This window comes from Schistocerca nitens, chromosome 4 (assembly GCF_023898315.1).
Source record: "Schistocerca nitens isolate TAMUIC-IGC-003100 chromosome 4, iqSchNite1.1, whole genome shotgun sequence".
In the NCBI taxonomy this organism is placed as follows: domain Eukaryota; kingdom Metazoa; phylum Arthropoda; class Insecta; order Orthoptera; family Acrididae; genus Schistocerca; species Schistocerca nitens.
The window spans coordinates 635,295,099-635,320,814 of NC_064617.1; the positions used below are offsets into that span (position 1 = coordinate 635,295,099).

At 41.4% G+C, this 25,716-nt stretch overlaps 1 protein-coding gene across 2 annotated transcripts in view; it reads right to left on the reverse strand.

The window, feature by feature from the left end:
* LOC126251407 (THO complex subunit 1) overlaps nt 1–25,716 on the reverse strand; it is a 108,811-nt gene that overhangs the window by 46,977 nt on the left and 36,118 nt on the right. For both annotated transcript variants that reach the window (XM_049951818.1, XM_049951817.1), the window contains exon 8: nt 2,865–2,994. In XM_049951818.1, coding sequence (XP_049807775.1) covers nt 2,865–2,994 — 130 coding nt within the window. The remainder of the gene's footprint in view (nt 1–2,864; nt 2,995–25,716) is intronic.

Consider the following 25,716-nt stretch of genomic DNA (forward strand, 5'->3'; position numbering starts at 1 on the left):
TGAAATGTATGTTGACAGCAGTTGAATTGTTCTGCAACCAACTACAAATGCCTCTTCTTTAAATTTTCTCAATAGTGCTTCACGAATAGAATATTGTCTATGCTACTGAAAGTCCCATTTGCATTGCTTCTCAGTGCCAGGGATGCCTTTTTCAATGTTCTTCATATGGCAGTCTGTGCAACGGGCAAACAATGGTACATCTATGTGATCCTCTTACAGGAATGATTTTGTAAATGTGAAATTTGAAACATTAGCTATCGTTTTGCTGTTTTCTATTGCCACACCAGACTGGATGATGAGTGATTGGACAAAAGCCTTCAAGCCACTTATTGATTTTACATAGGACCAGAATTTTCTTGGGTAGTCAGCAAGGTCCTTCAGTAAGGCAGTATGGTGGAACTTGTTGCATGCTTCACACATTGTCCTTTCAACAGTCACACAAATTTCTACTATCTTTTGCCCATCAACCTTTTCATATTCTTTTTTAATATGAGAGCACAAAAATCTCTGGTTTCTCAGCATTTTCCAAATTTTGCTGTTAAACCACGATGGTTCTTTTCCAGCTTTAATTCACATACTTGACATATACTTTCTAGAGCACAAATTATAATCAGTTTAAACTTTGCCCATAATTCCTTTGAAGTGCATCATACTAAATGACATTTTTCATTGTCTAAGTAGGATGCTAACAATGCTACACTGCATACTTACTGTTTTCTGAGTTTTTAGTTCTAAGCTTGAGATGTTTAATGTTTTGTGTGTTCAGTCCACAGTGTTTATGAGTTTGCAAGACAAAACAGTGATGTTTCCATGATATCACAGGTTTTGTATTGTGACTGCCTGATGGAAGCAGACTGAACAGTCACCATGTTGATTTAAGTGTTCATGAAACTTGCATTCCGTATTTGTTGGTTTGCTTATTTATACTTGTGTATTAAGAAAATATATAGTTTAAGTGATAAACTGCAACAAAGCATACAGAGATATCTAGAGACAGGAATGGATTCAATGTCGAAGTTTCAGCCTCTCTGTTCATGCCCTTTTGATGTATGCAGTGGAACTTGAATATTGTCAGGAAGTTGGTAGGACACCCATAGGCCCTGCTAGCCTAGTCTTCAGAAGGCCCATACAAGCTGCACTCAGTAGAAATCAAGCCCCCACACCTCTACTGCGTAGAGGTAATTGGCATTTCAAGCTGCAATCTTAAGATCAGCTACTACCCATTCAAAAAACATCAATCAATATAAACATTCCCAAAAACACTCATTGCCAATATTCCTGTGTGAAATATTTGAAATGTGCCATGACAATTTAAATCCTGTACTACATTACTGATAAATACATGTTAATATCTCTTTTTGGGGCAGCTCTGCCTCAAATCCCTGAACAATGAGCTGCACCTGATTATAGTCATAATTACATCTACTACACCAGCCCATTCTCTGATTAATTTGTTTGTTCTCTGTCTCTCCTACCAATTCCCAACATGCGATGCTCCAGTGTTCACTGAATAACTATCAATTTCTGAATTGTTTACTCAATAAAGGTCCATGTCTCACTGCCATAAGTCTAAAGTGGCAGTACACAAAAATTGCAAACTTTCCTTTTTGGACATATTGCAAGCTTGATTTTCTTCTGTTTGCTTACTTTCCTGTCCATCCAGCTTTTGTCTTCAGCTACCCTAGTTTCCTTATGCAGTGCAATATTTTGTGTATCTGATTTGCTCATATATATATATGGACATAGTTGTAGTCTTTCTAAGAATAGGATATAGAAATGTTTACCTTCTGCAATTGATTATCATATTTCATCATACTCAGACAACATACAGTAACACTGATCTTTTAGTTTTATTTACAGTTCCATTACAGCAAATTATTCAGTCATACAAAGTAAAGTTATATATATATATACAACTGTATGTGATACCATTCAATTTTGTGATTGTATTTATATTATTAACTTATACACAGCAACATAGCTATTTGCTACATTGGAACTGTAAATAAAATTAAAAGATAAAGGTTACTGTATTTTAGATTTTATCTGACTCTCTCTCTCTCTCTCTCTCTCTCTCACCATGCATGGGAGCACGCGCGCACGCTCACACACACACGCGCGCACACACACACACACACACACACACACACACACACACACACACACATTGCCAAAAATTTAGTCAGCACATATTGAAACACATAATAACGAAACACCAAGTGAAGCAAAAAAAATTGTTGTTAGAATGTTATAACAGAATAATAAAATAATGTGCATTCAAAAATGGCAGCAAGAAGGAGAGTTTATTAAATAACTGGACCCTTTATCTAGAAAAAACAGAGTAAACACGCAGAAGAAACAGAATTACCCAAAAACTTACAGAAGTTACCCAATAATCTATGTCACAGGATAAATAATGAGACAGGATGAGAGGGAATCCAACAATTGAACCCTGCTAACAGACAACATTAGAAAATCTGATAAGGCAGTTTCAATGTGAGGATACAGAAAGAGGAGCCTGATATAGTTTAAATGATGTAAGTGGTCAGTTTTAGATAATGGAAATAATAAGCAAAAAAATGGAGCTGGCGAAGAAGGACATAACTGAAGAAGAACAAAAACAAAGAACGAAAAATGCAGGTGAAAGGGAAAAATTAAAAAACTACATTATAATACATAATTGTCTAATTCCATTTCTTTTGTTTGATGATGCAATCTCTTATTCTGACATCTAATGTTTAAGATAATTTTTTGGTTACATTTATTACACTGCTGCCACCTGAAACAAGGGACTTTTATTTTTACTTTATTTAGCCTGAAATTTTTACAATTATTCTTTTCTTAATAAAAACATACATACATACCTTAAGTATATGTTTCACTGCCCTCACAAATGAAGGACCATCTGGTGGTGTTTCTGCCAGGAGATTGTAAATCATGTCTGTGGTTTCTTTGACCCACTCTACTTGATCTGTCTTCAGTTCGTGGCTCTCACTGGAACATAATTATGTAATCAAGTAACTGGTATACAAGGGTATGTTGCCATTACAAACATTACAACAGAGGGAGGGGGATGGGCAGTTACACAAAAACAAGTTAACATACTATACAGAATCCAATTCTGAAAGTCTGTACTCACTTGCCAGTCTATTGTCCACAATCTCCTAGACTGAAAAGGTCAGTATACTATACTGGTTCTAGTATTCAAATACAAACTACATGCACTTCTCATAACCAACAGCAGTTTGCAAAATGATGGTAAAAAATTGCATTTCAGCATGGTGGAATCATTAATTTTACTTGTAAGGCATTTCTTTTTCAGTGAGAAATGCAGTGTTTCGTAATAGTCTGTCTATACACTCTGGACATGAAGATAATAATAGAGAACAAAACAGGTCATGTGGCTGTTTGCGCTGAATCCATACACACAACACAGTGTGAGTAGAAGGAAGTAATAATTCTCTTGGTTTAATTTTGTACTTACTAATAGATACACTATAATTATACAAAAAATGGGAAAAGTTAATACATTTTTGTATGAACAATGTAAGTAGATTTTAAAATGTTTTGGAAGTTGAGAAGGCAATTCAAGTCCAGTGGCAATGAAGAAGAGAATGAGATACAGCACCATGTTACAGGAGACAATTAGAAATCTAATATGACACTTATGTATTGTCTGGGATCTAAACAAAAGACAGTGAAAGACATAACCGTAATGTCTGCTCTGCACATCCAACCAGTGTCACACACTTCAGGCGCAACACTGGTGAAATATTCATCATCAAGACAAAGCTGACCAATCACCATACACATGTGGTCTCCCATCTGTCCTGAAATTTATGCTCGACTCTTCATAAGGGCATGATCACAACCTGTCAGCCAGAATGAGTGGTCACTTGCAAATTGTCTATAGTATTTGACATGCAACTTGCTACTGGGAATGGTTTTTAAATATAAGAACAGAAGTTAAGTAACAATTTACCTGCACAAATTTTATGAATTCACGCTCCCTACATCAGTACTTTCAAATTAAATGAATGAGAAGTGATATCCAAACTCACACTGGATGCCAAGGATAAACAAAAACAATGATATGGAATGGATAACTCTTGAAATTAAAGTATTTTGTGAAAGAAAAATGAGTTGCATCTAATTCAGAAAACAAACAGTGTCAAGAGTTGAAACTTCATTAATATCGGATTTGTAAAATCCTTCAGTCTGTTATTTTTTTTTTAAAAAAGTGAAATACACATTTTGCCAAAAATAAAAATATCCAAGAATAAAACAAAATTTGAAATAATTTTAAACACAACGAAACAAAACGAAACAAAAATGTTGTTGTTGTGGTCTTCTGTCCTGAGACAGGTTTGATGCAGCTCTCCATGCTACTCTATCCTGTGCAAGCTTCTTCATCTCCCAGTACCTAATGCAACCTACATCCTTCTGAATCTGCTTAGTGTATTGATCTCTTGGTCTCCCTCTACGATTTTTACCCTCCACGCTGCCCTCCAATGTTATTCAATCTGTATATTGAGCAAGCAGTAAAGGAAACAAAAGAAAAATTCAGAGTAGGTATTAAAATTCATGGAGAAGAAGTAAAAACTTTGAGGTTCGCCAATGACATTGTAATTCTGTCAGAGACAGCAAAGGACTTGGAAGAGCAGTTGAACGGAATGGATAGTGTCTTGAAAGGAGGATATAAGATGAACATCAACAAAAGCAAAACGAGGGTAATGGAATGTAGTCAAATTAAATCGGGTGATGCTGAGGGGATTAGATTAGGAAATGAGACACTTAAAGTAGTAAAGGAGTTTTGCTATTTAGGGAGCAAAATAACTGATGATGGTCGAAGTAATCCAAATGAAATTAACCCCACAGAAAATAGCTCTGGCGGAAACTGTGACACATTCAAATCACTGGTCACAAACTCGACGACTACTTCCTCATAGTGACTGCAAGCATTGCACCAACTAATATTTGGCCAAATACAGTGCATTACATTTTCTTCCACATTCTTCTTATTTACAAAAATACAACCTCTAAGGAGATTGAGATATTCATCAGGTAACTAAAAAGCAGTAATCCCGCTGGCTTTTTATTTTGGATATGTAAGTTCTACGTCTACATCTACACTATGTGATCAAAAGTATCCAGACACCTGGCTAAAAATGACTTACAAGTTCGTGGCGCCCTCCACCGGTAATGGTGGAATTCAATACGGTGGAATGACAGCCCATTCTTCACGGAGTGCTGCACTGAGGAGAGGTATCGATGTCAGTTGGTGAGGTCTAGCATGAAGCTGGCCTTCCAAAACATCCCAAAGGTGTTCTATAGGATTCAGGTCAGGACTCTGCGCAGGCCAGTCTATTACAGGAATGTTATTGTTGTGTAACCACTCCGACACAGGCCGTGCCTTATGAACAGGTGCTCGATCGTGTTGAAAGATACAGTCACCATCCCCAAATTGCTCTTCAACATTGGGGTGCAAGAAGGTGCTAACATCAGTGTAGGCCTGTGCTGTGATTGTGCCATGCAAAACAACAAAGGATGCAAGTCCCCTCCATGGAAAACACGACCACACCATACCACCACCATATCTGAATTTTATTGTTGGCACTACACATGCTGGCAGATGACATTCACCGAGCATTCGCCATACCCACACCCTGCCATCGGATCGCCACATTGTGTACCGTGATTCGTCACTCCACACAATGTTTTTCCATGGTTCAATTGTCCAATGTTTAGGCTCCTTACACCAAGTGAGGCATCATTTAGTATTTACTGGCATGCTGTGTGGCTTATTAGCACCTGCTCGACCATGAAATCCAAGTTTCCTCACCTCCCGCCTGACTGTCATAGTACTTGCAGCGGATCCTGATGCAGTTTGGAATTCCTGTGTGATGGTCTGGACATATGTTTGCCTACTACACATTACAACCCTCTTCAAGTGTCGGCGGTCACTGTCAGTCAACAGAAGAGGACAGACCGTAAGCTTTTGTGCAGTAAGCGTCCCTTCACGTTTCCACTTCATTATCACATCAAAAACAGTGGAATTAGGGATGTTTAGTAGTGTGGAAATCTCACATACAGACACATAACACAAGTGACACCCAATCACGTGACCACATTAGAAGTCCGTGAGTTCTACGGAGTGCCCCATTCTGCTCTCCCATGATGTCTAATGACTACTCAGGTTGCTGATATGGAGTACCTGGCAGTGGGTGGCAGCACAATGTGCATAATATGAAAAAGTATGTTTTGGGGGGGTGTCCGGATACTTTTGATCACATATGTACACATCTACATCTGAATACGTACTCCACAAGCTGCTGTATGCTTCATGGCAAAGAGTACTACACAACACTACTAGTTATTTCCTGCCTTCAAAGAAGTGATTGTGGGTGAGGATATAGTTGGTCATGGTGACTAGGAAGGAGGTTGTTGGTTTTGAATCCGCCGGGCGTTGGGAAAGGTAGTGTTCAATAGCGGTAAGGCCATGGGCATTAGGAATGTAAGTGTACAGGGAGGTGGCATCAATAGTGATGAGCAGAACACCGTGTGATAAAGGGACAGGAACTGTGGAGAGTCGGTGGAGGAAATGGTTGGTATCTTTTATATAGGAGGGTAGGTTCCGGTTAATAGATTGAAGGTTTTGGTCTATGAGAGCAGAGATTCTGTCAGTGGGGGCACAGTAATCGACCAGAATGGGGCATCTTGAGTGGTTAGGTTTATGGACTTCAGGAAGCATGTAGAAGTAGGAGTGCGGGAGTGGTAGGGGTAGAGAAATGGACTCTGGGGAGAGGTTGGGGGATGGGCCTGAGTAGCAATACCTCCACTTTGACAGCTGCCACCCATTCCATATCAAGAAGTCCCTTCTGTGGAGCCTAGCCACCGGTGGTCGTCGCATCTGCAGTGACGAGCAGTCCCTCTCGCTGAAGACTTCACTGACCATAATTATTCTCCCAACCTTGTACAAAAACAAATCTCCTGTGCCTTATCTTTCCAGTCTCCCACCACCTCCCAAAATCCCACCATCCGGCCACAGAGGAGCATTCCCCCTTGTAACTCAGTACCACGCAGGACTGGAGCAACTGAATTACATTCTTCACATTCTTCACCACAGTTTTGATTACCTATCGCTGCACCCTGAAATGAGAAATGTCCTGCCCACTATCCTTTCCAGCCCTCCCACAGTGGTATTCCGCCGTCCACCAAACCTACACAATATACTCGTCCATCCTTACACAACCCCTGCTCCCAATCCCTTACCTCATGGCTCATTCCCCTGTAATAGACCTAGATGTAAGACCTGTCCCATACATTCTCCCACCACCACCGACTCCAGTCTGGTCACTAACATCACCTATCCATCAAATGCAGGGCTACCTGTGAAACCAGTCACGTGGTCCACAAGTTAAGCTGCAACCACTGGCTGCATTCTATGTAGGCATGACAACCAACAAGCTGTCTGTCCGCATGAATGGCCACCAACAAACTGTGGCCAAGAAATAAGTGGACCACCCTGTTGCTGAACATGCTGCCAAAAACGATATCATTTCAATGACTGCTTCACAGCCTGTGCTATATGGATCCTTCCCATCAACACCAGCTTTTCTGAATTGTGCAGGTGGAAACTTTCCCTGCAATACAGCCTACGTTCCTGTAACTCTCCTAGCCTCAACCTCTGTTAGTCGCTGTCCTCACCCATCCAGCCCCTTCTCTGCTCCCATTCCAACACTACACAGGCGTCATTCCACCACCACACCCAGTCCTTTTTTTATTTATTTCTCTCCTTTTCTGATACTTCCCCCTCCCTCCCCTCTGCCTGCCACCCAACCTGCAGCACTTCACTGTCCGCCATCCCCACCATACTATCCCTCCTCCTCCCCGCCCCAGCCTCCTCCTTTCCAACAACCCAGTCACCACTCCCATCATGCACTGGTGCTGCTGCTCGCAGTGTGGTATCAGTTGCCTGAGAGTGCAGTCTTGTGTGTGAGTTATGTTTGCATGAGTGTGTGTGTGCATATGTGCGTCTATTGTTGACAAAGGCCTTTGGCTGAAAGCTTTAAGTGTGAAAACCTTTTTGTTTTGCCTATCTGCGACTCAGCATCTCCACTAGATGGTAAATAAAAATAGCCCTTAGAAATGTTCATAATGTAACCATATGTACAAATTAATTTGCAATTTGAATTTAAAATGACTCATTCCACATCATTACTTTGTGCAAAATGATCTGTGGAACATGTAGCTAACTAACTACCACCTGCTTTACTCACAATTGAGCATTTGTGATCATTCTACAAAGTGTTACTCCCAGGTGAAGAACATAGTTTTACATTTCCGTACTTTTAAAACAAGTTGCCAATCTTTACACTGTTTTCAAATCTTTTCAAGATCTGACTGAATATTTATGCAGGTTCTTTCAGAAAGTCTGAGGTTACTATTAATATTGCCAGTAATGTCACTAATACACAATATGAACATGAACATGAACACTTCCCAGGGGCAGACTAAAAGTTACTTGTACATCTGACAATTGTACATCTAACATGCTGTGTCCTCCCTACCACGAAGTCCTCAATCCAATCATAAATTTCACTTGATACCCCATATGACTGTACTTGTCACAATTAGCATAGGGGTGGTACCGAGTCAAATGCTTTTTGGAAATCAAGAAGTACTGCATCTACTGAAGTGAGAAAAGTGCGAGTTGGGTTTCACATGATAAATGTTTTTGGGATCCATCCAGGTTGGCACTGAGATCATTCTGTTCAAGATACTTCAGTACATTTGAGCTCAGAATAAGTTCTAAGATTCTACAATAAATCAATGTTAAGGACAATGGACAATAGCTTTGTAGATCACTTCTACTACCCTTCTTGTAGAAAGGTGTGACCTGTACTTTTTTCAAAGAAATGGGCATGATTTTTTGTTTGAGGAATCTATGACAGATTACAGTTACAAGAGGGACTAACTTAGTATAGAATCTGACAGGGATTCTATCGGGCCCTGGAGCTTTGCTCAGATTTGCAACACCACTGACACAAATTCTTATTTCATTCATCTTTCCAGTGGTACGAGGATTAAATCTGGGCAATTCTCCTGGGTTTCAATTTGTATAGGAACATTTGAAAACAGAGTTAAGCACACCAGCTTTTGCTTCGCTATCCTCAGTTTTGGCTCCTGTCTCTTTCATTAGGGACTGGGCAGTAACTTTGGTGCCACTAACAGCGTTTATCTATGACCAGAATTTTTTTGGGTTTTGTGAAATACCATTTCTGCTATGGTAATCACTGAAGGCATCACACATCGCTCTCTTGACAGCCAATGTGTTTCATTCACATTTCTCTCTCTCTATAACTCTACGCTTTGTTTAACACCTATTATGTAGTACTCTCTGCTTCTTTAGAAATTTCTTTACAGTGACTGTATACCAAGGAGGTTCCCTCCCATTCTGAACTGTTCTACTGGATACATATCGATCTACGAGCTACAGTTTCTCTCCGTGCTTCTGTGCTATGCTGAAAGTTTCAAGTTCCTTGTTGAGATGTGTTGCAACTGATTTTTTTATCTACTTTACTGAACATATATGTCTTTCTGCTTGTTTTAGACATCCTTTGTACATTGGTAATCATTGTTACGACAACCGCATCATGGTCACTAATACCAGTTTCAATGTGGAAATCCTTAAGGCAGTCATGTGTATTTGTTGCCGTTAGATCTCGTATGTTTCTGAACTGTCTGTTCTAGATGGTTTTCAGAGAAGGCATTCAGTAATGTTTCACAGGATGTCTTATCACACTCACCACTAACAAAACTGTAATTTTCCCAGTTAATTGTTGGATGACTGAAGTCTCCACCAACAATTACAGTATGACTGGGGAATTTATGTGCAAATGAACTGAGGTGTTCTCTAAGTCTTTTGGGTGAATCACTAGCTGTCTGGTGGGTGATAGACAGATCCAATTATCATTCTATGCCCACCCCTTGTACTGATTCTTGCCCAAACAATCTCACATGCAGCTTCAATTTCTATGCTGGTGGATTTGAGTTTCTTGTCTACTGCTACAAATGCACCACGTCCATTTCCCACTTGCCTATCCTTTCAATATACACTTAAATTTTCCCCAAAAATCTCACTGCTATAAATTTCACATTCCAACGAGCTTTCTGTACCTAGTATCATTTGATCTTCACTACTTTTCATTAGTGCTTCGAACTCAGGCATTTTGTTGTGAATGCTTCAGCAGTTTAACATTAGAATTTTAATACTCTCACCTGTGGGAGGCATCTCTTTCGATCTTACATTGATACTTCTGCGTTTCCTTCAGCTATCGTTATCTGAATTGGCTGGAGAGTCACCAAATCTAAAAAAAAACTCTTGTGTGCACCCCACACACAGTCAGCTACCTGAGTAGCAGCCTCTGATGGGTAGTGCACACCTGACCCATTTAGGGGGACCCTACAGTTCTTGACCCTATGGCACAAGTCCATGAATCACAGCCTACCTTGCCACTGAAACATTCAGTCTCTGGTTCCGTCCTCCCACTCAACACAGAACCTAAGGGCCACGATCAGTTCTGGGGACAATGCCGCAAGTTGTCAGCTTTGTTGAAACTCCATGCGCAAGGCTGGTCTTCTCAAACTTCTCTGCCAGTCACTGGGATGACCCAAATATGACCTAAGAGCCCGGATGACAGGCATCATTTTTTCCAACGTCTGCCATAACCTGCAGTTGGTTGCACCCTGTTCCCTCAATGGCAGCTGGAATAGTCTCTTCAACATGTTGAATGAGGCTCCCAGGCATACATGCTAAGTGCACCTGGTGTCCTTTCCCATCCTTTGCTGCCATTTCCCTGACAGGTATCATCATTTGACATATATTTGAACTGCCGATGATTAATAGAGCCCTACCCTTAGGAATTTTCCTTCTCTTGACACCGGATGAAACACGTTCCCCAAAAACAGGTGAAGCTGGTCCCACTGCCTCAGTTTCACTGAAAGACAGCACCTCAAACTTCTTGGTTATGCCCCGAGTCCTCCCTGGCCCCGACTACCCTGTAAAGGACACAGGACACCTAGATCTACCACTGACTCGCTACTGACAGAGTGTACTTTCTGCAGAGGAAGCAGTAACCACAGATGAGGATAGATTTGAGATAGCTCTGGCACAGGTACCACAGGTACACGACTCTCGGGAGCTCTTGCAACCCACCGACTTGCAGCAGCAGCCAATTGTTTGACAGTAGTCAAGGCGATTTTCTGCTCTTTATGAATGTCAACCAACGCATCCTGTGTTTGAGAACAGCCTTCACAGTGGGCTGCATTTTGGTCAGTGCAACGTATTACAAGGCAGTGAACAAACAACTTTAAAGTAAGTCCACTTATTGTCTTTCAATTTGTAGAGCTAAAAAGTTGTAGTCCTCTATACGAATTCAAGCAAATATACAAAATGAGATTTCTATTATGGCAACACAAAAACCTGTGGTAAAAGTTAGTGGTTTCGTAAAACGTTTTGACATTAATTACAGTTGTTAGTAAACTTGAAAATGAAGTTAATTTACAACAAATGCACATAATATACAAGGCTACTGCTCGTTAAGGGAAAACTATGGATAACACAAAATGTTAGTTAGAACATCTGCTACACTAACTAAATAACAAACACCGATTTACTACAAATTGCTTGTAGATTACACAAAGGACAATGGTGGCCTCTGAAAATTCTCAAAAAACACATGTTTATTTGTGTTGACATACAATACGATAGAATGTTTTCTTTAGCAGAACTGTGAACCACAAATGCTCATTTGTTATGAAATAAGACTTATGCAAAACACTCATATCGGTAAATTACGAAAATATAGTTTTGTAACTGTCTGAAAATTCTCAAAAATAACCTATTTCTCACATAATTGTACAATAAAATTAGAGAACAATTGTTCTGAACAAGAGTAGGCCTACCATTGTAAAAATTTTAAAAGAGCACAATTACATTTAAGCCTATAATTGACGATGACAGTAGGAGTTTATCGCAGCACTCGTGAATGTTCAAAATTCCACAGTATATCACAATACAAACAGGTATTGGTACAATCAATTAAAGTTTATTCAGAAGTGATGCAAACAGTAAAGTATGCAATCTCATGCAAAGGAAAATTCCGAAGTCGACTTTCTTATATAAATAAATACACTTATTACACAGATTTTTCACTTAGCTGTTCCTGTGCACACTTCTACACTGATGTGTTGAAGAAGAACACTGCAGTGAAAGTTTACCTCAGTCAAAATCACTAAAATGTGCAGCACCAACAAAGTGTCTTCTGTCTCTTGCAGCTATGCCATGTACGCCACTATGGGTTTAGGTTGGCACTAGGTGCCTTGGTTGGTCGTGCTTCTCGGCCATGAGGCGACATCTTGTGGGGTCATGGGACATCAGGAGGAGAGAAGAGTCCTGGTGGTGGCAACAGAAGGAAGTGAACGGCGGATGCAGTGGAGTGCTGGGGTCTTGTGGAGGAGCGAATGACATAATGGAATGTTGGACATGAGTATAACTCGCCAGCTGGATGTAAAGATTGCTTCTGTATGATGCAGTGTCCCTGCTGCAATCTGTTCAGCCAACGTTGTCACCCGGCCTGTTCTCTGTTCATTCATCTGCAGTGAGCCGCTTATTAGTATATACTGAGGTATGGGTTGTTACCTCTCTGAGTAATCCCATTCCTGAATATTTGGAGAATGTTAATTTAATGTAACTGGAAGGTATTTGTTCCTTACATATTGTGTTGGTTCAGTTTAAAGTCAAAATATGATAACTAAAGTTTCCAGATACCATTTCTGGTCTGTTATGATAAATCCCTGTATTGGTCAGGACAAAGCATAGTGGTCAATAATTTTATTTATGTGTTATGTTTGTTCTAAGGCGTGTGGCCTGATATTATAACCTTGTAAATTTTTGGGGGAATTACTGATAAAATGGCCAATGGAGCTCCAATCAATATTTTGCAGAAACTGAAGTAAGTGTTACTAAGATTACTAAGGGAATCCCAACTTCTGATTTCATGTATGAGAAGGGTCTTATATTTCTTTGGTGGCTTGTGTACATGGTAGCTTACTTTTGTAATAAAATTTATTTTGACATATGTCATTGAACTCAAGTGAATATTCCATTCGCATTCCTATCCGTTGATTCCATTAATGTGCTTCAATAGTGGTAGCAGAGCAAGTTCGATCGAGTACAGTGATATGTTGTAGGTAACTTGCTCATGTGTGCTGTACAGTGATTTGTTTCAGTTAAGTTGCTTATATAGGTTGCATTTTTTCAGAATGCCTGCTGAAGTCAGGGATCTGGCTTATTTGAGATGGAGCGAACTGATCTACGAGTTACGTAGGCGTAAGCCCAAGCCAAAAGGTACCGTGTGGAAATTAACTGAATAGGTTCACCAAAACAGCCATTTACCGGTACATCAGATTACCGACCCGACAAAGGTAAGTCTGGCCACTGCCGCTATCGTTGGCACTTTCGAGGAAATGTTGGAGTTCATGCAGGGTGACATTGTTTGCACTCACGAGTCAAGTGAGTAGGCTGCAACCATGGTTTAACCATTACTTAGACGGGATGAATGACCTGGTAGGTGTGGACAAGGCGCAGGGGCAATTTTTAATAGCCTGCAGTAAGAGTATTCAGGAATAGCTGGAGGACCAGACTACGAATTATGGGGAAAGGACATGTGAATGTAGTCAAGCTGCTGCTGATGCAGGGGCAGGACAATTGTCCTTGACATGTTTTCAAAATTGCAAAACTCGTTGCAGGACAATTGGAATTAATGCGCTTATTTGTCACTAGATTCGGTTGATATTATAATTGAGTTCTTGAATTTTTCTGTAGAATTTCAGAGGCAAGCAGTAGATATGCAATTTGATGATTTGGATGTCTCGAAGTTCTTGGGCAGGGCACTACTGCTATGGGAAGGGTGCATGCTGAACTAGTGAGATCATTAGAAGTAACATGCACTTGGAAACAACTAAGAGAAAGGATTTGTAGGTTAGTCCCTCTGAGGGCCCAATAAGAATTGAGTAACCAATAATAATGGTGTGAGTAAGGTATGTTCAAGCCACTAGTAGAGTATGTAGAGCGAGTAAAGAAAAGTGTGACAGCCCTAGAGTTAGCGTATGCTGAGGAGCAGATGGTCCGACAATTTTGGTTGGTTTGAATGTAGAGACTAGACAGAGGGCAATATTTTGTGGGACTCCCGTCACTTATGATCAGTTAGAAGTAACAATCAGGCAGGTGCAGACCGCGGAGCTCATGAACGCCCAGTGGAGAGCATGGACCTGAGACAGGAGTTGTGCAGGACCGTCGGTGAAGAAGGCTCCTGAAGTAGGCAGTCCAGGTGATGGGCAATTACACCAACAATGAGGAAGGTGAGTCTCCGAAATAATGTGTCGGAATTGTGGCAGACGGGGACATGTGAGAAGGGAGTGTATGGGCATGGACAATAGGGAACATAAATTACGACAACTATTGCAAGGTGAAGGGAAGTTAATTAGTTCTGTCAAAGAAAGAAGGTCACTGCAGTGAATAATGGTCTGGTTTGCACATTACTTGATTTGGGATGTTTGATACTGGACATTAATGAGAAGTGGTTCTGAGAACATGAGGCAGTGTGTAGATGGGGAAGTTTAGGAATTAATTCTGAAGGCTATTTGGTGGTGGACAGATTAAGTTTGGGCATGAAAGGGGTTTTGCGTGTTAAGGTCACGGTGAGAGATTATTTGTGGAAGATAAATATAAGAGTGATTGAGAACCTGGTAACAGAATGCATATTGGGAGACGATTTTATTGATAAGACAGGCCTTATCCCTGGCTGGGCAAGGAAGCAGTTTTATTTCAGTTTTAATCCTCAACTTCTGCTTGGGTATTGTCAACATTTGAAAAGGGGATTAATCACTATGACTGGTGACACTCAGACTCTGGAAGGGGGAGAAGCCCAAACTTCATTAGCCGGCCTACTGGATCACCTTGATAGTTTTCTTTGAGATGCAATCAAGGCAGTATGTAAGGAATTCCCTGACGTGTTGACTGAAGAGACCTGATAAACTGAATATCACATTAAGCTGAGTGATCAGGTCCCAGTTAAGAAAGTGCCATATTGGTTTTTGCCCCAAAAAATGAAACGGTTAGAAGGAACATGTTGACAGGATGTTAGACAAGAGGATGATACGGCCATCTAAGTCACCATACGCTGCCCTGATTAGTTTTGGTACCATAATGCCAACAGTGAGTTTCACCCGATTGTGGACTACCGTGATCTTAACAAGAAAGTTATTTTACAATCGGTGCCTTTGCCAGACTTGCATACATGTTTCGGGTGGTTCAAGGGGGCTAAGCTCTTTATAACCTTGGATTTGAATCAGGCATACAATAACATTCCCTTGGAAGAAGGCTCAAAGACCATAACTGCCTTCACGACCAACTGACATTTGAGTTCAATTGGGTCCCCTTTGGACTGGCCACTTGGGGGGAGCTGTCCTCTCCCAGCTCAAGGACGCTGTTTTTCCGGATATCAACTTTAAATTTGTTTAGCATTATTTGGATGATCTAGAAATATACAGTCAACTGGTGCATGAACATATTTAGCATTTGTGGGAGGTGTTTCGGTGACTGGGAGAGGCAGAGCTCATGGTTAATTCCTGTAAGGTAGTTTTTGTCAGTGCGACTATGGAATTATTGGGGTATATTGAATTGGGAGAGGGAATTTGCATTGACAACAAAAGTATAGAGGCGATTCAACAATTTCTTACTCCATGGAACATTAAGGAGGTGGCAAGGTTTGTAGGCATCACAAACTTGTTCCGGTAACTCATTAACAGATTTGCCGAAATGCTCTCCACTTACTGAGTTGCGCAAGAAAGGATGTAAGTTTGTGTGCAGACCATAACAGGAGAGTTCATTTCAAGCGTTAAGGAGGCTTTACAATCAGCACCAGTGTTAGCTCTACTGGATTTCAATAGCGAATTCATCCTGCAGACTGGCACATCGGCATTAGATGTTGGGGCGAAACAGGAAGGGGGAAGGAGAGTGATAGCTTATGCCTCAAGAAGACTGAATGATCTGGAGAAGAGGTACTCCATCTATGGACTGGAAGCTTGGCAGTGCTTTTCAGTATGGAGAAATTCAGAAGTTCATTCTCGAAACTGATAACCAGGAACTTAGCTGGGTGTTAGCTAAGCCAAGGAGGGCTGGTCGCATAGCAAGATGGGCAATGCAGATTTTGGCATTCAAATTCGATGTTAACGGTACCCACAGTTTGGAAAATATTGTGGTGGATGGCTTCAGCCGCATGTGGCGAGGACGAAGAGGACAGAGAAGACTAAAGCCGGGCAGATTTGTGGAGGAAGCCATGATTGTGTTGATCCTTACTCAGATTCCTCAGTTGTTCCGCGGCATCAGGGACTTCCGTGTTGGCCGACCAGTCATTGTAGCGTCCGTAGTGTAGAGGTCCAGCATTTTTGGGATCATCGGAGCAGTCTCTTTTGCTGCAGTGGTGTCATCCTTTTGTATAGTGATTCAGACGTTCCCTGGGTGGTCATACCACACACATTGTGCCGCCGTGCCCTCGACCTCCTCCACGCTGGCCATTGGGGCATCGTCCTCACTAAACAGCTGGCCCGCTGACACCTTTATTGGCAGGGTTTGGATAAAGACATTGCCTCCCTCATGTCAGCCTGCAACACGTGCCAAACACGCCAAGGCAGCACCCCCGCGCCAGTATTTTTAATGGCCGAATGCAGCTGCTCCATGGGAATGTCTCCATTTGGATTTCGCAGGGCCTTTCATGGTTCTCAGTAGCTCATCCAGATCAAACTCCATGTCGGAATACCCTTATGTCTCCTGCATGATGAACACTACTTCTGCTGAGACTATCAAAATTCTCCGGCGCCTCTTTGCTGTTGAGGGACTCCCCAAAATGATCGTTACAGATAATGGTCCACAGTTTACTTTGACCAAGTTTAAACAATGCTATACTGCCAATGGAATTTCCTGCATCCATACTGCCCAATTTTACCCTGCGTCAAACGGCCGGACAGAACATTTTGTGTGGGTGTTCAAGACCCATGGAGGAGGCCATGCTTCTTTTTTTTTGGCTACACAACGCACTGCCCCCATGCTGGTAAAAGTCCAGCAGAGGTACTTCACAGTCGATCATTCCATTCTCCCCTATCTGTTCTTGTTCCCGAGACTTCTCACCCTCCCGCCCGCACTCCGGTGCACTCCTTCCGCGTCGGTCAGGAGGTCTGAGTGTGGATCTCTCATCCATGGGCGTGCTGGGCGCCTGCAGTCATCACCAAGCTCTGCGGCCAGGCAATGACATCTCTCTGTTGGGCCAACAGTTCCACCGCCTGCTGGCACCTCAACCATCTCCGCCCCTGTCTAGAGGACCACGACACCCCAGAGGAGATGCCAGTGCCTATCACTGGCCGCCCTGTGATGGAACCTCCGCTTCCGCCTCCGCATCTGTCACTGTCTCTGCCAACAGCTTCCCCTGCTGCATCACCACCTCCTGCCCCTGCCGTCCACGAACCCATGGACGTCAAACAGGACACCCCAGATCCTATGGATGTTTGTGGTGCTGTGCATTCTTTTCTCCAAGGGGAGAAATGTCATTTTGGCCCCTTATCATTTAGAGGGCCCACACAATTGACAAGCAAGATGGGCTGCCGACCTACCTTCAAGAGCGCAGACCGAAACATCACCAAAGGATATAAACAATAACTGAATTTCTGAATAAACACAGAACTACTTCGCCAGACAACATGTGACAGTGTTCCACCAACCGGAAATCATGTGACTGACTTAGCACTCCGCCGACTCGGCCTTATAAGCACGCCTGAACAGTCAGACCGGCAGTGTTTACCTACCACTAGGGACAGCTCCGGCCAGTACTCACACCGGCTCTAGCATAGTATACACTCACTGTAGCATTCAGTAACACGTTGTATCTTGTAATTGGTGGAGTAGATTTTGATAATTATTTTCTTTCATTGTCTTGTTTCCTTATCTAGTTTTGCCACCACAAGAATTATGGGGTTTTCTTGTTGTTCTTGTGTTTGATAATTAGTGCATGTCAAGAAGGCATTTTTTAAAATTATAATAAAGTGTGTTCAAATTTGACTGTTAGTTCTTTCCTGCCAACTGCAGAACAGTACAGATGCCTTTACAAAGTGTGTCTGGTTATTACCTGTTCAGGGAGCAACTGCACAGATGGTCGAACAGAAGTTACAAGATATATTTGGGACCTTTGGACCACCCCAAACCCTGGTTATGGACATCACCTTTACTGGACATCAGTTCAGACAGTTCTGCCTTGTGATGGGTATTTGCCACATAACTGCGACCCACTATTATTATAACCCCTCCTAAGCTGAGAGGTTGAATAGGATCTCAAAACTGCCTTAATCGTGTGCCATAGTGCAGATCAAGGGCGATGGGATCACTCACTGCCCTGGTTGTCGATGGTGTTTAGCACCGCCTGCCTTGAGAGCCATCAGCCTACACCTGCCGGCTTGCTTCTGGGATATCAGTTGGCCACTCCACTGTGCAATTTATCATCCATTGAGGGCTTTTTACCTGAAGGGAAGGATGTACAGCAGGTAGTTGTGCAGTGGACGCATGCCACGAGGTGTATCCAGGAGGTGCATAGAAAGCCAGCCATGCGGTACAATAAGTGGCAACGGCCCAACTCTTATAAGGTCGGGGACACAGTCTGGGTCCATAATTTTCAAGGGGTGAGTAAGGCTTCAGACAAGATTGCCAATAAATTGCTACCCCGATTTAATGGGCCTTTTGAAACCCGGGAGTTCCTGATACCAGTTACCATCCGTCTAAAGAAACATGAAATAGGTAAAGAGGTACAGGTACGTTTGTCACAGATAAAGCCAGGTCCTGAGGGCTAAAAGATGACTTCCTTCCCTTCTTTGGGCACGGCGGGTCACCGAAAGAGGGGGAAGGGGGGGGGGGGAGTATGTGCTGTGTATGGCACTATGGGTTTAGGTTGTCACTAACCGCCTAGGTTGGTCTTGCTTCCTCTCGGCAGTGAGGCGACCTCTCGTGGGTTCATGGGACATTAGGAAGAAAGAGTCCCACTGGTGGCGCAAGGAGGAAGTGCGAGGTGGATGCAGAGGGGTGCTGGACTAGAGTTGTAGACGAGCAAGTGGTGTACCGGAATGATGGACTTGAGTATAATTCGCCGGCTTGAAGTGAGGATTTCTTCTGAATGACACCGTATCACTGAGACACTGTGTCCAGTCAATGTTACCACCCGGCCTGCTTTATGTTCATTCGACTGCAGTGTGCCACTTACGGATGACAGATTTGTTTCTTGTGGGACTCGAATTATGTACCCCAAGGCAAACTGGTTTTCAGGGTGCTTGTTAACGAAAAAGAATAAAGTTGTTGTATGAGGAGGTCATGTGTGGATATTGATACTAACTACTATTCAAAAACTGGCTTTCTGCGCTATCACTGTTTATAGAATTACATGTGTTTATGCGTTGTGTGTTGCTGGTGTCTACTAGTGCCCTATTGCAAGTGCAATTTGAGATGTTGTTGTTCTCTGTTGTCTCTCTCTCTCTCTCTTTCTCTTTCTCTCTCTCTCTCTCTCTCTCTCTCTCTCTTTTTTTTTTTTTTTTTTTAAATTATGGCTGGTACGATCCACATTCGAGGTTTGGGGGAAAGGGGAGTGCCGCCAGGGATCCAAACCTACATACTAGTATATATCGAGGTATGGGTTGTTACCTCTTTGTGTAATCCTGTTCCTGAATGTTTGGAGTATGTTAATTTAATGTCCCTGGAAGGTATTTGTTTCCTATGTATAGTGTTGGTTTAATTTAAAGTCAAAATATTTCCACGTATCAAGTCTTGTTAGTTATGATAAATCCCTAAACCGGAGAGGATGAAGCATAGTGGTTAATAATTTAATTTATATGTTGTGTTTGTTCTACGGCATGTGGCCTGCTATTCATAATCTGTATATTTTCTGGGAGTAATTACCGATAAAACGACCAATGGGGCTCCAATCAATATTTTGTGCAACTGAAGTACATGTTACTAAGATTATTATGGGAACCCCACCTCTTGATTTCATATATGAGAAGCGTCATATGTTGTCTTTCATGTATTGTGTACATGGCAGCTTACTTATGTAACAAAATTGATTTTGACATATGTCACTGAACTCAATCAAACGCTCCATTCTCATGCCTGTCCAATGTTTCCATTAATGCACTTCACAACTAACAATGCTCAACAATATCTGTCGAAACTTCAGAAACTATAGTGACCTGAAGTGAGAATATTCCATAATTTCCCACAGTAAATTCCGCATTTCTTCAACCAAAATTGGCTGTGGAAGAAACGTGTTGCATTACTTATTGAGCATCCCTCTTATATAGAGAGTAAGGGGGAAACTACAGCGATAATTTTTCCTGAGGACATGCAGCTTTACTGTATGATTAAATGATGATGGCGTCCTCTTGGGTGAAATATTCCGGAGGTAAAATAGTCCCCCATTCGGATCTCTGGGCGCAGATTACTCAAGAGGACGTCGTTATCAGGAGAAAGAAAACTGGCATTCTACGGATCGGAGCGTGGAATGTCAGATCCCTTAATCGGGCAGGTAGGTTAGACAGTTTAAAAAGGGAAATGGATAGGTTAAAGTTAGATATAGTGGGAATTAGTGAAGTTCGGTGGCAGGAGGAACAAGACTTTTGGTCAGGTGATTACAGGGTTATAAATACAAAATCAAATAGGGGTAATGCAAGAGTAGGTTTAATAATGAATAAACAAATAGGAGTGCGGGTTAGCTACTACAAACAGCATAGTGAATGCATTATTGTGGCCAAGATAGACACAAAGCCCATGCCTACTAGAGTAGTACAAGTTTATATGCCAACTAGCTCTGCAGATGATGAAGAAATTGATGAAATTTATGACAAGATAAAAAAAATTATTCAGGTAGTGAAGGGAGACGAAAATTTAATAGTCATGGGTGACTGGAATTCATCAGTAGGAAAAGGGAGAGAAGGAAACATAGTAGGTGAATATGGATTGGGGGGGAAGAAATGAAAGAGGAAGCCGCCTTGTAGAATTTTGCACAGAGCATAACTTAATCATAGCTAACACTTGGTTCAAGAATCATAAAAGAAGGTTGTATACCTGGAAGAATCCTGGAGATACTAAAAGGTATCAGATAGATTATATAATGGTAAGACAGAGATTTAGGAACCAGGTTTTAAATTGTAAGACATTTCCAGGGGCAGATGTGGATTCTGACCACACAATCGATTGGTTATGAACTGCAGATTGAAACTGAAGAAACTGCAAAAAGGTGGGAATTTAAGGAGATGGGACCTGGATAAACTGAAAGAACCAGAGGTTGTAGAGAGTTTCAGGGAGAGCATAAGGGAACAATTGACAGGAACGCGGAAAAGAAATACAGTAGAAGAAGAATGGGTAGCTCTGAGGGATGAAGTAGTGAAGGCAGCAGACGATCAAGTAGGTAAAAAGACGAGGGCTAATAGAAATCCTTGGGTAACAGAATAAATATTGAATTTAATTGATGAAAGGAGAAAATATAAAAATGCAGTAAATGAAGCAGGTAGAAAGGAATACAAACGTCTCAAAAATGAGATCGACAGGAAGTGCAAAATGGCTAAGCAGGCACGGCTAGAGGACAAATGTAAGGATGTAGAGGCTTGTCTCACTAGGGGTAAGATAGATACTGCCTACAGGAAAATTAAAGAGACCTTTGGAGAGAAGAGAACCACTTGTATGAATATCAAGAGCTCAGATGGCAACCCAGTTCTAAGCAAAGAAGGGAAGGCAGAAAGATGGAAGGAGTATATAGAGGGTTTATACAAGGGCGATGTACTTGAGGACAATATTATGGAAATGGAAGAGGATGTAAATGAAGATGAAATGGGAGATACAATACTGCGTGAAGAGTTTGACAGAGCACTGAAAGACCTGAGTCGAAACAAGGCCCCGGGAGTAGACAACATTCCATTAGAACTACTGATAGCCTTGGGAGAGCCAGTCATGACAAAACTCTACCATCTGGTGAGCAAGATGTATGAGACAGGCGAAATACCCACAGACTTCAAGAAGAATATAATAATTCCAATCCCAAAGAAAGCATGTGTTGACAGATGTGAAAATTACCGAACTATCAGTTTAAAAAGTCACAGCTGCAAAATACTAACGCGAATTCTTTACAGACGAATGGAAAAACAGGTAGAAGCGGACCTCGGGGAAGATCAGTTTGGATTCCGTAGAAATGTTGGAACACGTGAGGCAATACTAACCTTACGACTTATCTTAGAAGAAAGATTAAGAAAAGGCAAACCTACGTTTCTAGCATTTGTAGACTTAGAGAAAGCTTTTGACAACGTTAACTGGAATACTCTCTTTCAAATTCTGAAGGTGGCATGGGTAAAATACAGGGAGCGAAAGGCTATTTACAATTTGTACAGAAACCAGACGGCAGTTATAAGAGTCGAGGGGCATGAAAGGGAAGCAGTGGTTGGGAAAGGAATGAGACAGGGTTGTAGCCTCTCCCCGATGTTATTCAATCTGTATATTGAGCAAGCAGTAAAGGAAACAAAAGAAAAATTCGGAGTAGGTATTAAAATTCATGGAGAAGAAGTAAAAACTTTGAGGTTCGCCGATGACATTGTAATTCTGTCAGAGACAGCAAAAGACTTGGAAGAGCAGTTGAACGGAATGGACAGTGTCTTGAAAGGAGGATATAAGATGAACATCAACAAAAGCAAAACAAGGATAATGGAATGTAGTCAAATTAAATCGGGTGATGCTGAGGGGATTAGATTAGGAAATGAGACACTTAAAGTAGTAAAGGAGTTTTGCTATTTGGGGAGAAAAATAACTGATGATGGTCAAAGTAGATAGGATATAAAATGTAGACTGGCAATGGCAAGGAAATCGTTTCTGAAGAAGAGAAATTTGTTAACATTGAGTATAGATTTAAGTGTCAGGAAGTCGTTTCTGAAAGTATTTGTATGGAGTGTAGCCATGTATGGATGTGAAACATGGACGATAACCAGTTTGGACAAGAAGAGAATAGAAGCTGTCGAAATGTGGTGCTACAGAAGAATGCTGAAGATAAGGTGGGTAGATCACGTAACTAATGAGGAGGTATTGAATAGGATTGGGGAGAAGAGAAGTTTGTGGCACAACTTGACTAGAAGAAGGGATCGGTTGGTAGGACATATTTTGAGGCATCAAGGGATCACAAATTTAGCATTGGAGGGCAGCGTGGAGGGTAAAAATCATAGAGGGAGACCAAGAGATCAATACACTAAGCAGATTCAGAAGGGTGTAAGTAGCAGTAGGTACTGGGAGATGAAGAAGCTTGCACAGGATAGAGTAGCATGGAGAGCTGCATCAAACCAGTCTCAGGACTGAAGACCACAACAACAACAACAAGGGCAGTCCCATCACACTCCCTCACACATTCCTGATGATACCCCTGTCTCTGATGAACACTTTATGTTGAGGACAACACACTGAGTTCTATTACTTAAGAAGCCTTTGAGCCACTCATATGTCTGGGAACCACACACAAGCAATACTTTCTTAATCTTTGCTGATTTGTGGATAGAAGCTTTTCTCTTTTTTGTTACATTCAGACCCAGAATGTTCAAGTATTCTGCAGAAAACTGATGTTACTGACATTGGTCTGTAATTATGTGGGTTCATCATTTTATCTTTCTTATATACAAGAGTCTCTACACTTTTTTCCAGTCACTTGGGACTTTGCACTGGGCAAGAAATTCGTGGTGAATGCAAGCTCAGTAAGGGGTAAATGCCTCACAGTACTTGCTGTAAAACCAAACTGGGACTCCATCTGCATGTGGTGACTTACTTTCAACTCTTTCAGTTGCTTCTCTACACCAGGGAAACCTATTATTATGTCCTACATGCAACAGTCAAACAACTGTATGTTTGCATGATCCTGCTGGATGAATGATTTCTTAAATGTGAAATCTGAAACTTCAGCGTTCCTTTTGCTGTCTTCTATTACCACCCCAAACAGGTCAACAAGTGACTGGATGGAAGACTTTGACATCTTAATGAGTTTACATATGACCAGAACTTTCTTAGGTTCTTGGCAATATCTTTCACTAAGATATAACAGCTGATCATCTAATGGATGCATGAATTTCTACTAAATTTTAGCAGTCAACATTTATTTTATTTTATTTTTTTTATGAGAGTGCAACAATCTCTGTTTCCTCAGCATTTTCTGAATTTAATTATTAAACCATGGTGAGTCTTTTCCATTCTCAATCCACTTACATGGCACATGTGTCTCCAGGGCACAATTTACAATTTTTTAACTTGGCCCATAATTCCTCTGCATCAATTATAATGGAACTAAATGATGTCCATTCATTGTCTAAGTGTGACGCTAACAACTGCTTATCAGAATTTTCTACCAACAATACTCTCCTAGCCTTCTTGATGTATTTATTAACTTCAATACCCATTCCTGTGTCTATACTGACGCAGTTGATAAGGTCAGGCCTGTTTATAACTACACATTCTAAAATATGAGGGTGGTTTGAAAAGTTCTCAGAATGGAATAGAAAAAAGTACTTACAGCACTGAAACTTTTTTTTATTTTTCAATGTAGTCTCCTTGTAGATTAATGCACTTGGTCCAACAATGTTCCAGTGCTTGATCCCATATCAAAAATGAGTTACCTCCAGGGCTGCAGAACAGTTGTCAACTCCAACTATAAATTCTTTGTTTGAAGTGAATCTTCGTCTACCAAGAAAAATTTTCAGTTTTGGGAAAAGATGGAAGACTGACAAAGCCATATCAGATGAATAAGGTGGGTACGGCAACAACTCATACCTTACTTCATGTAATTTTGCCATGGCGATGGCACGTGTGTGGGCTCGCATTGTCTTGAAGGAAGATGACTTTCTTCCTTGCTAAACCTTGCCTTTTTTTGTGTATCTTTTGCTGCAATTTGTTCAGAAGATTAGTATAGTATTCTCCAGTAATTGTTTGCCCAGTGAGGAGCTAATCTATAAACAGATTCCCCTTCACATCCCAGAACACTGATGCCATGACCTTTCCCACCGAAGGAATTGCCTTTGCTTTCTTTAGTGGCGGAGAATCAGCATGTTTCCACTGCTTTGACTGTTTTTTTGTCTCTGGGGTGCAGTAGTGCACCCAAGTTTCATCTGTGGTCACAAACCGGCACAAAAAAAATCTTGTTCGTTTCTCCTAATATGGGCCAAACATTGTTCTGATATGTCCATTCTCATGTGTTTTTGATACAGCATCAAGAGTCACAGCACCCATCTTGCAGATAATTTTTTAATTTCTAACTCTTCAGTTAAAATGTGATATACCCTTTCAGATGACATCTGACAAGCATGAGCAATTTCATGCAATTTCAATCGGCGATCCTCCAAGACCATTTTGTGCCCTTTTCCAATGATTTCTGGAGTTGTGACACATCTTGGCTGACCACTGCATGGATCAACATCTAAGCTCTCCCAAATAAATTTAAATTCATTTGTCCACTTGAAAACAGAAGAATACGAAGAAGCAGAGTCCCCCAGAGTATTCTCGAAATCGGCATGAATGTCCTTTGCTTTCATACCTTTCTTTATGAAGTA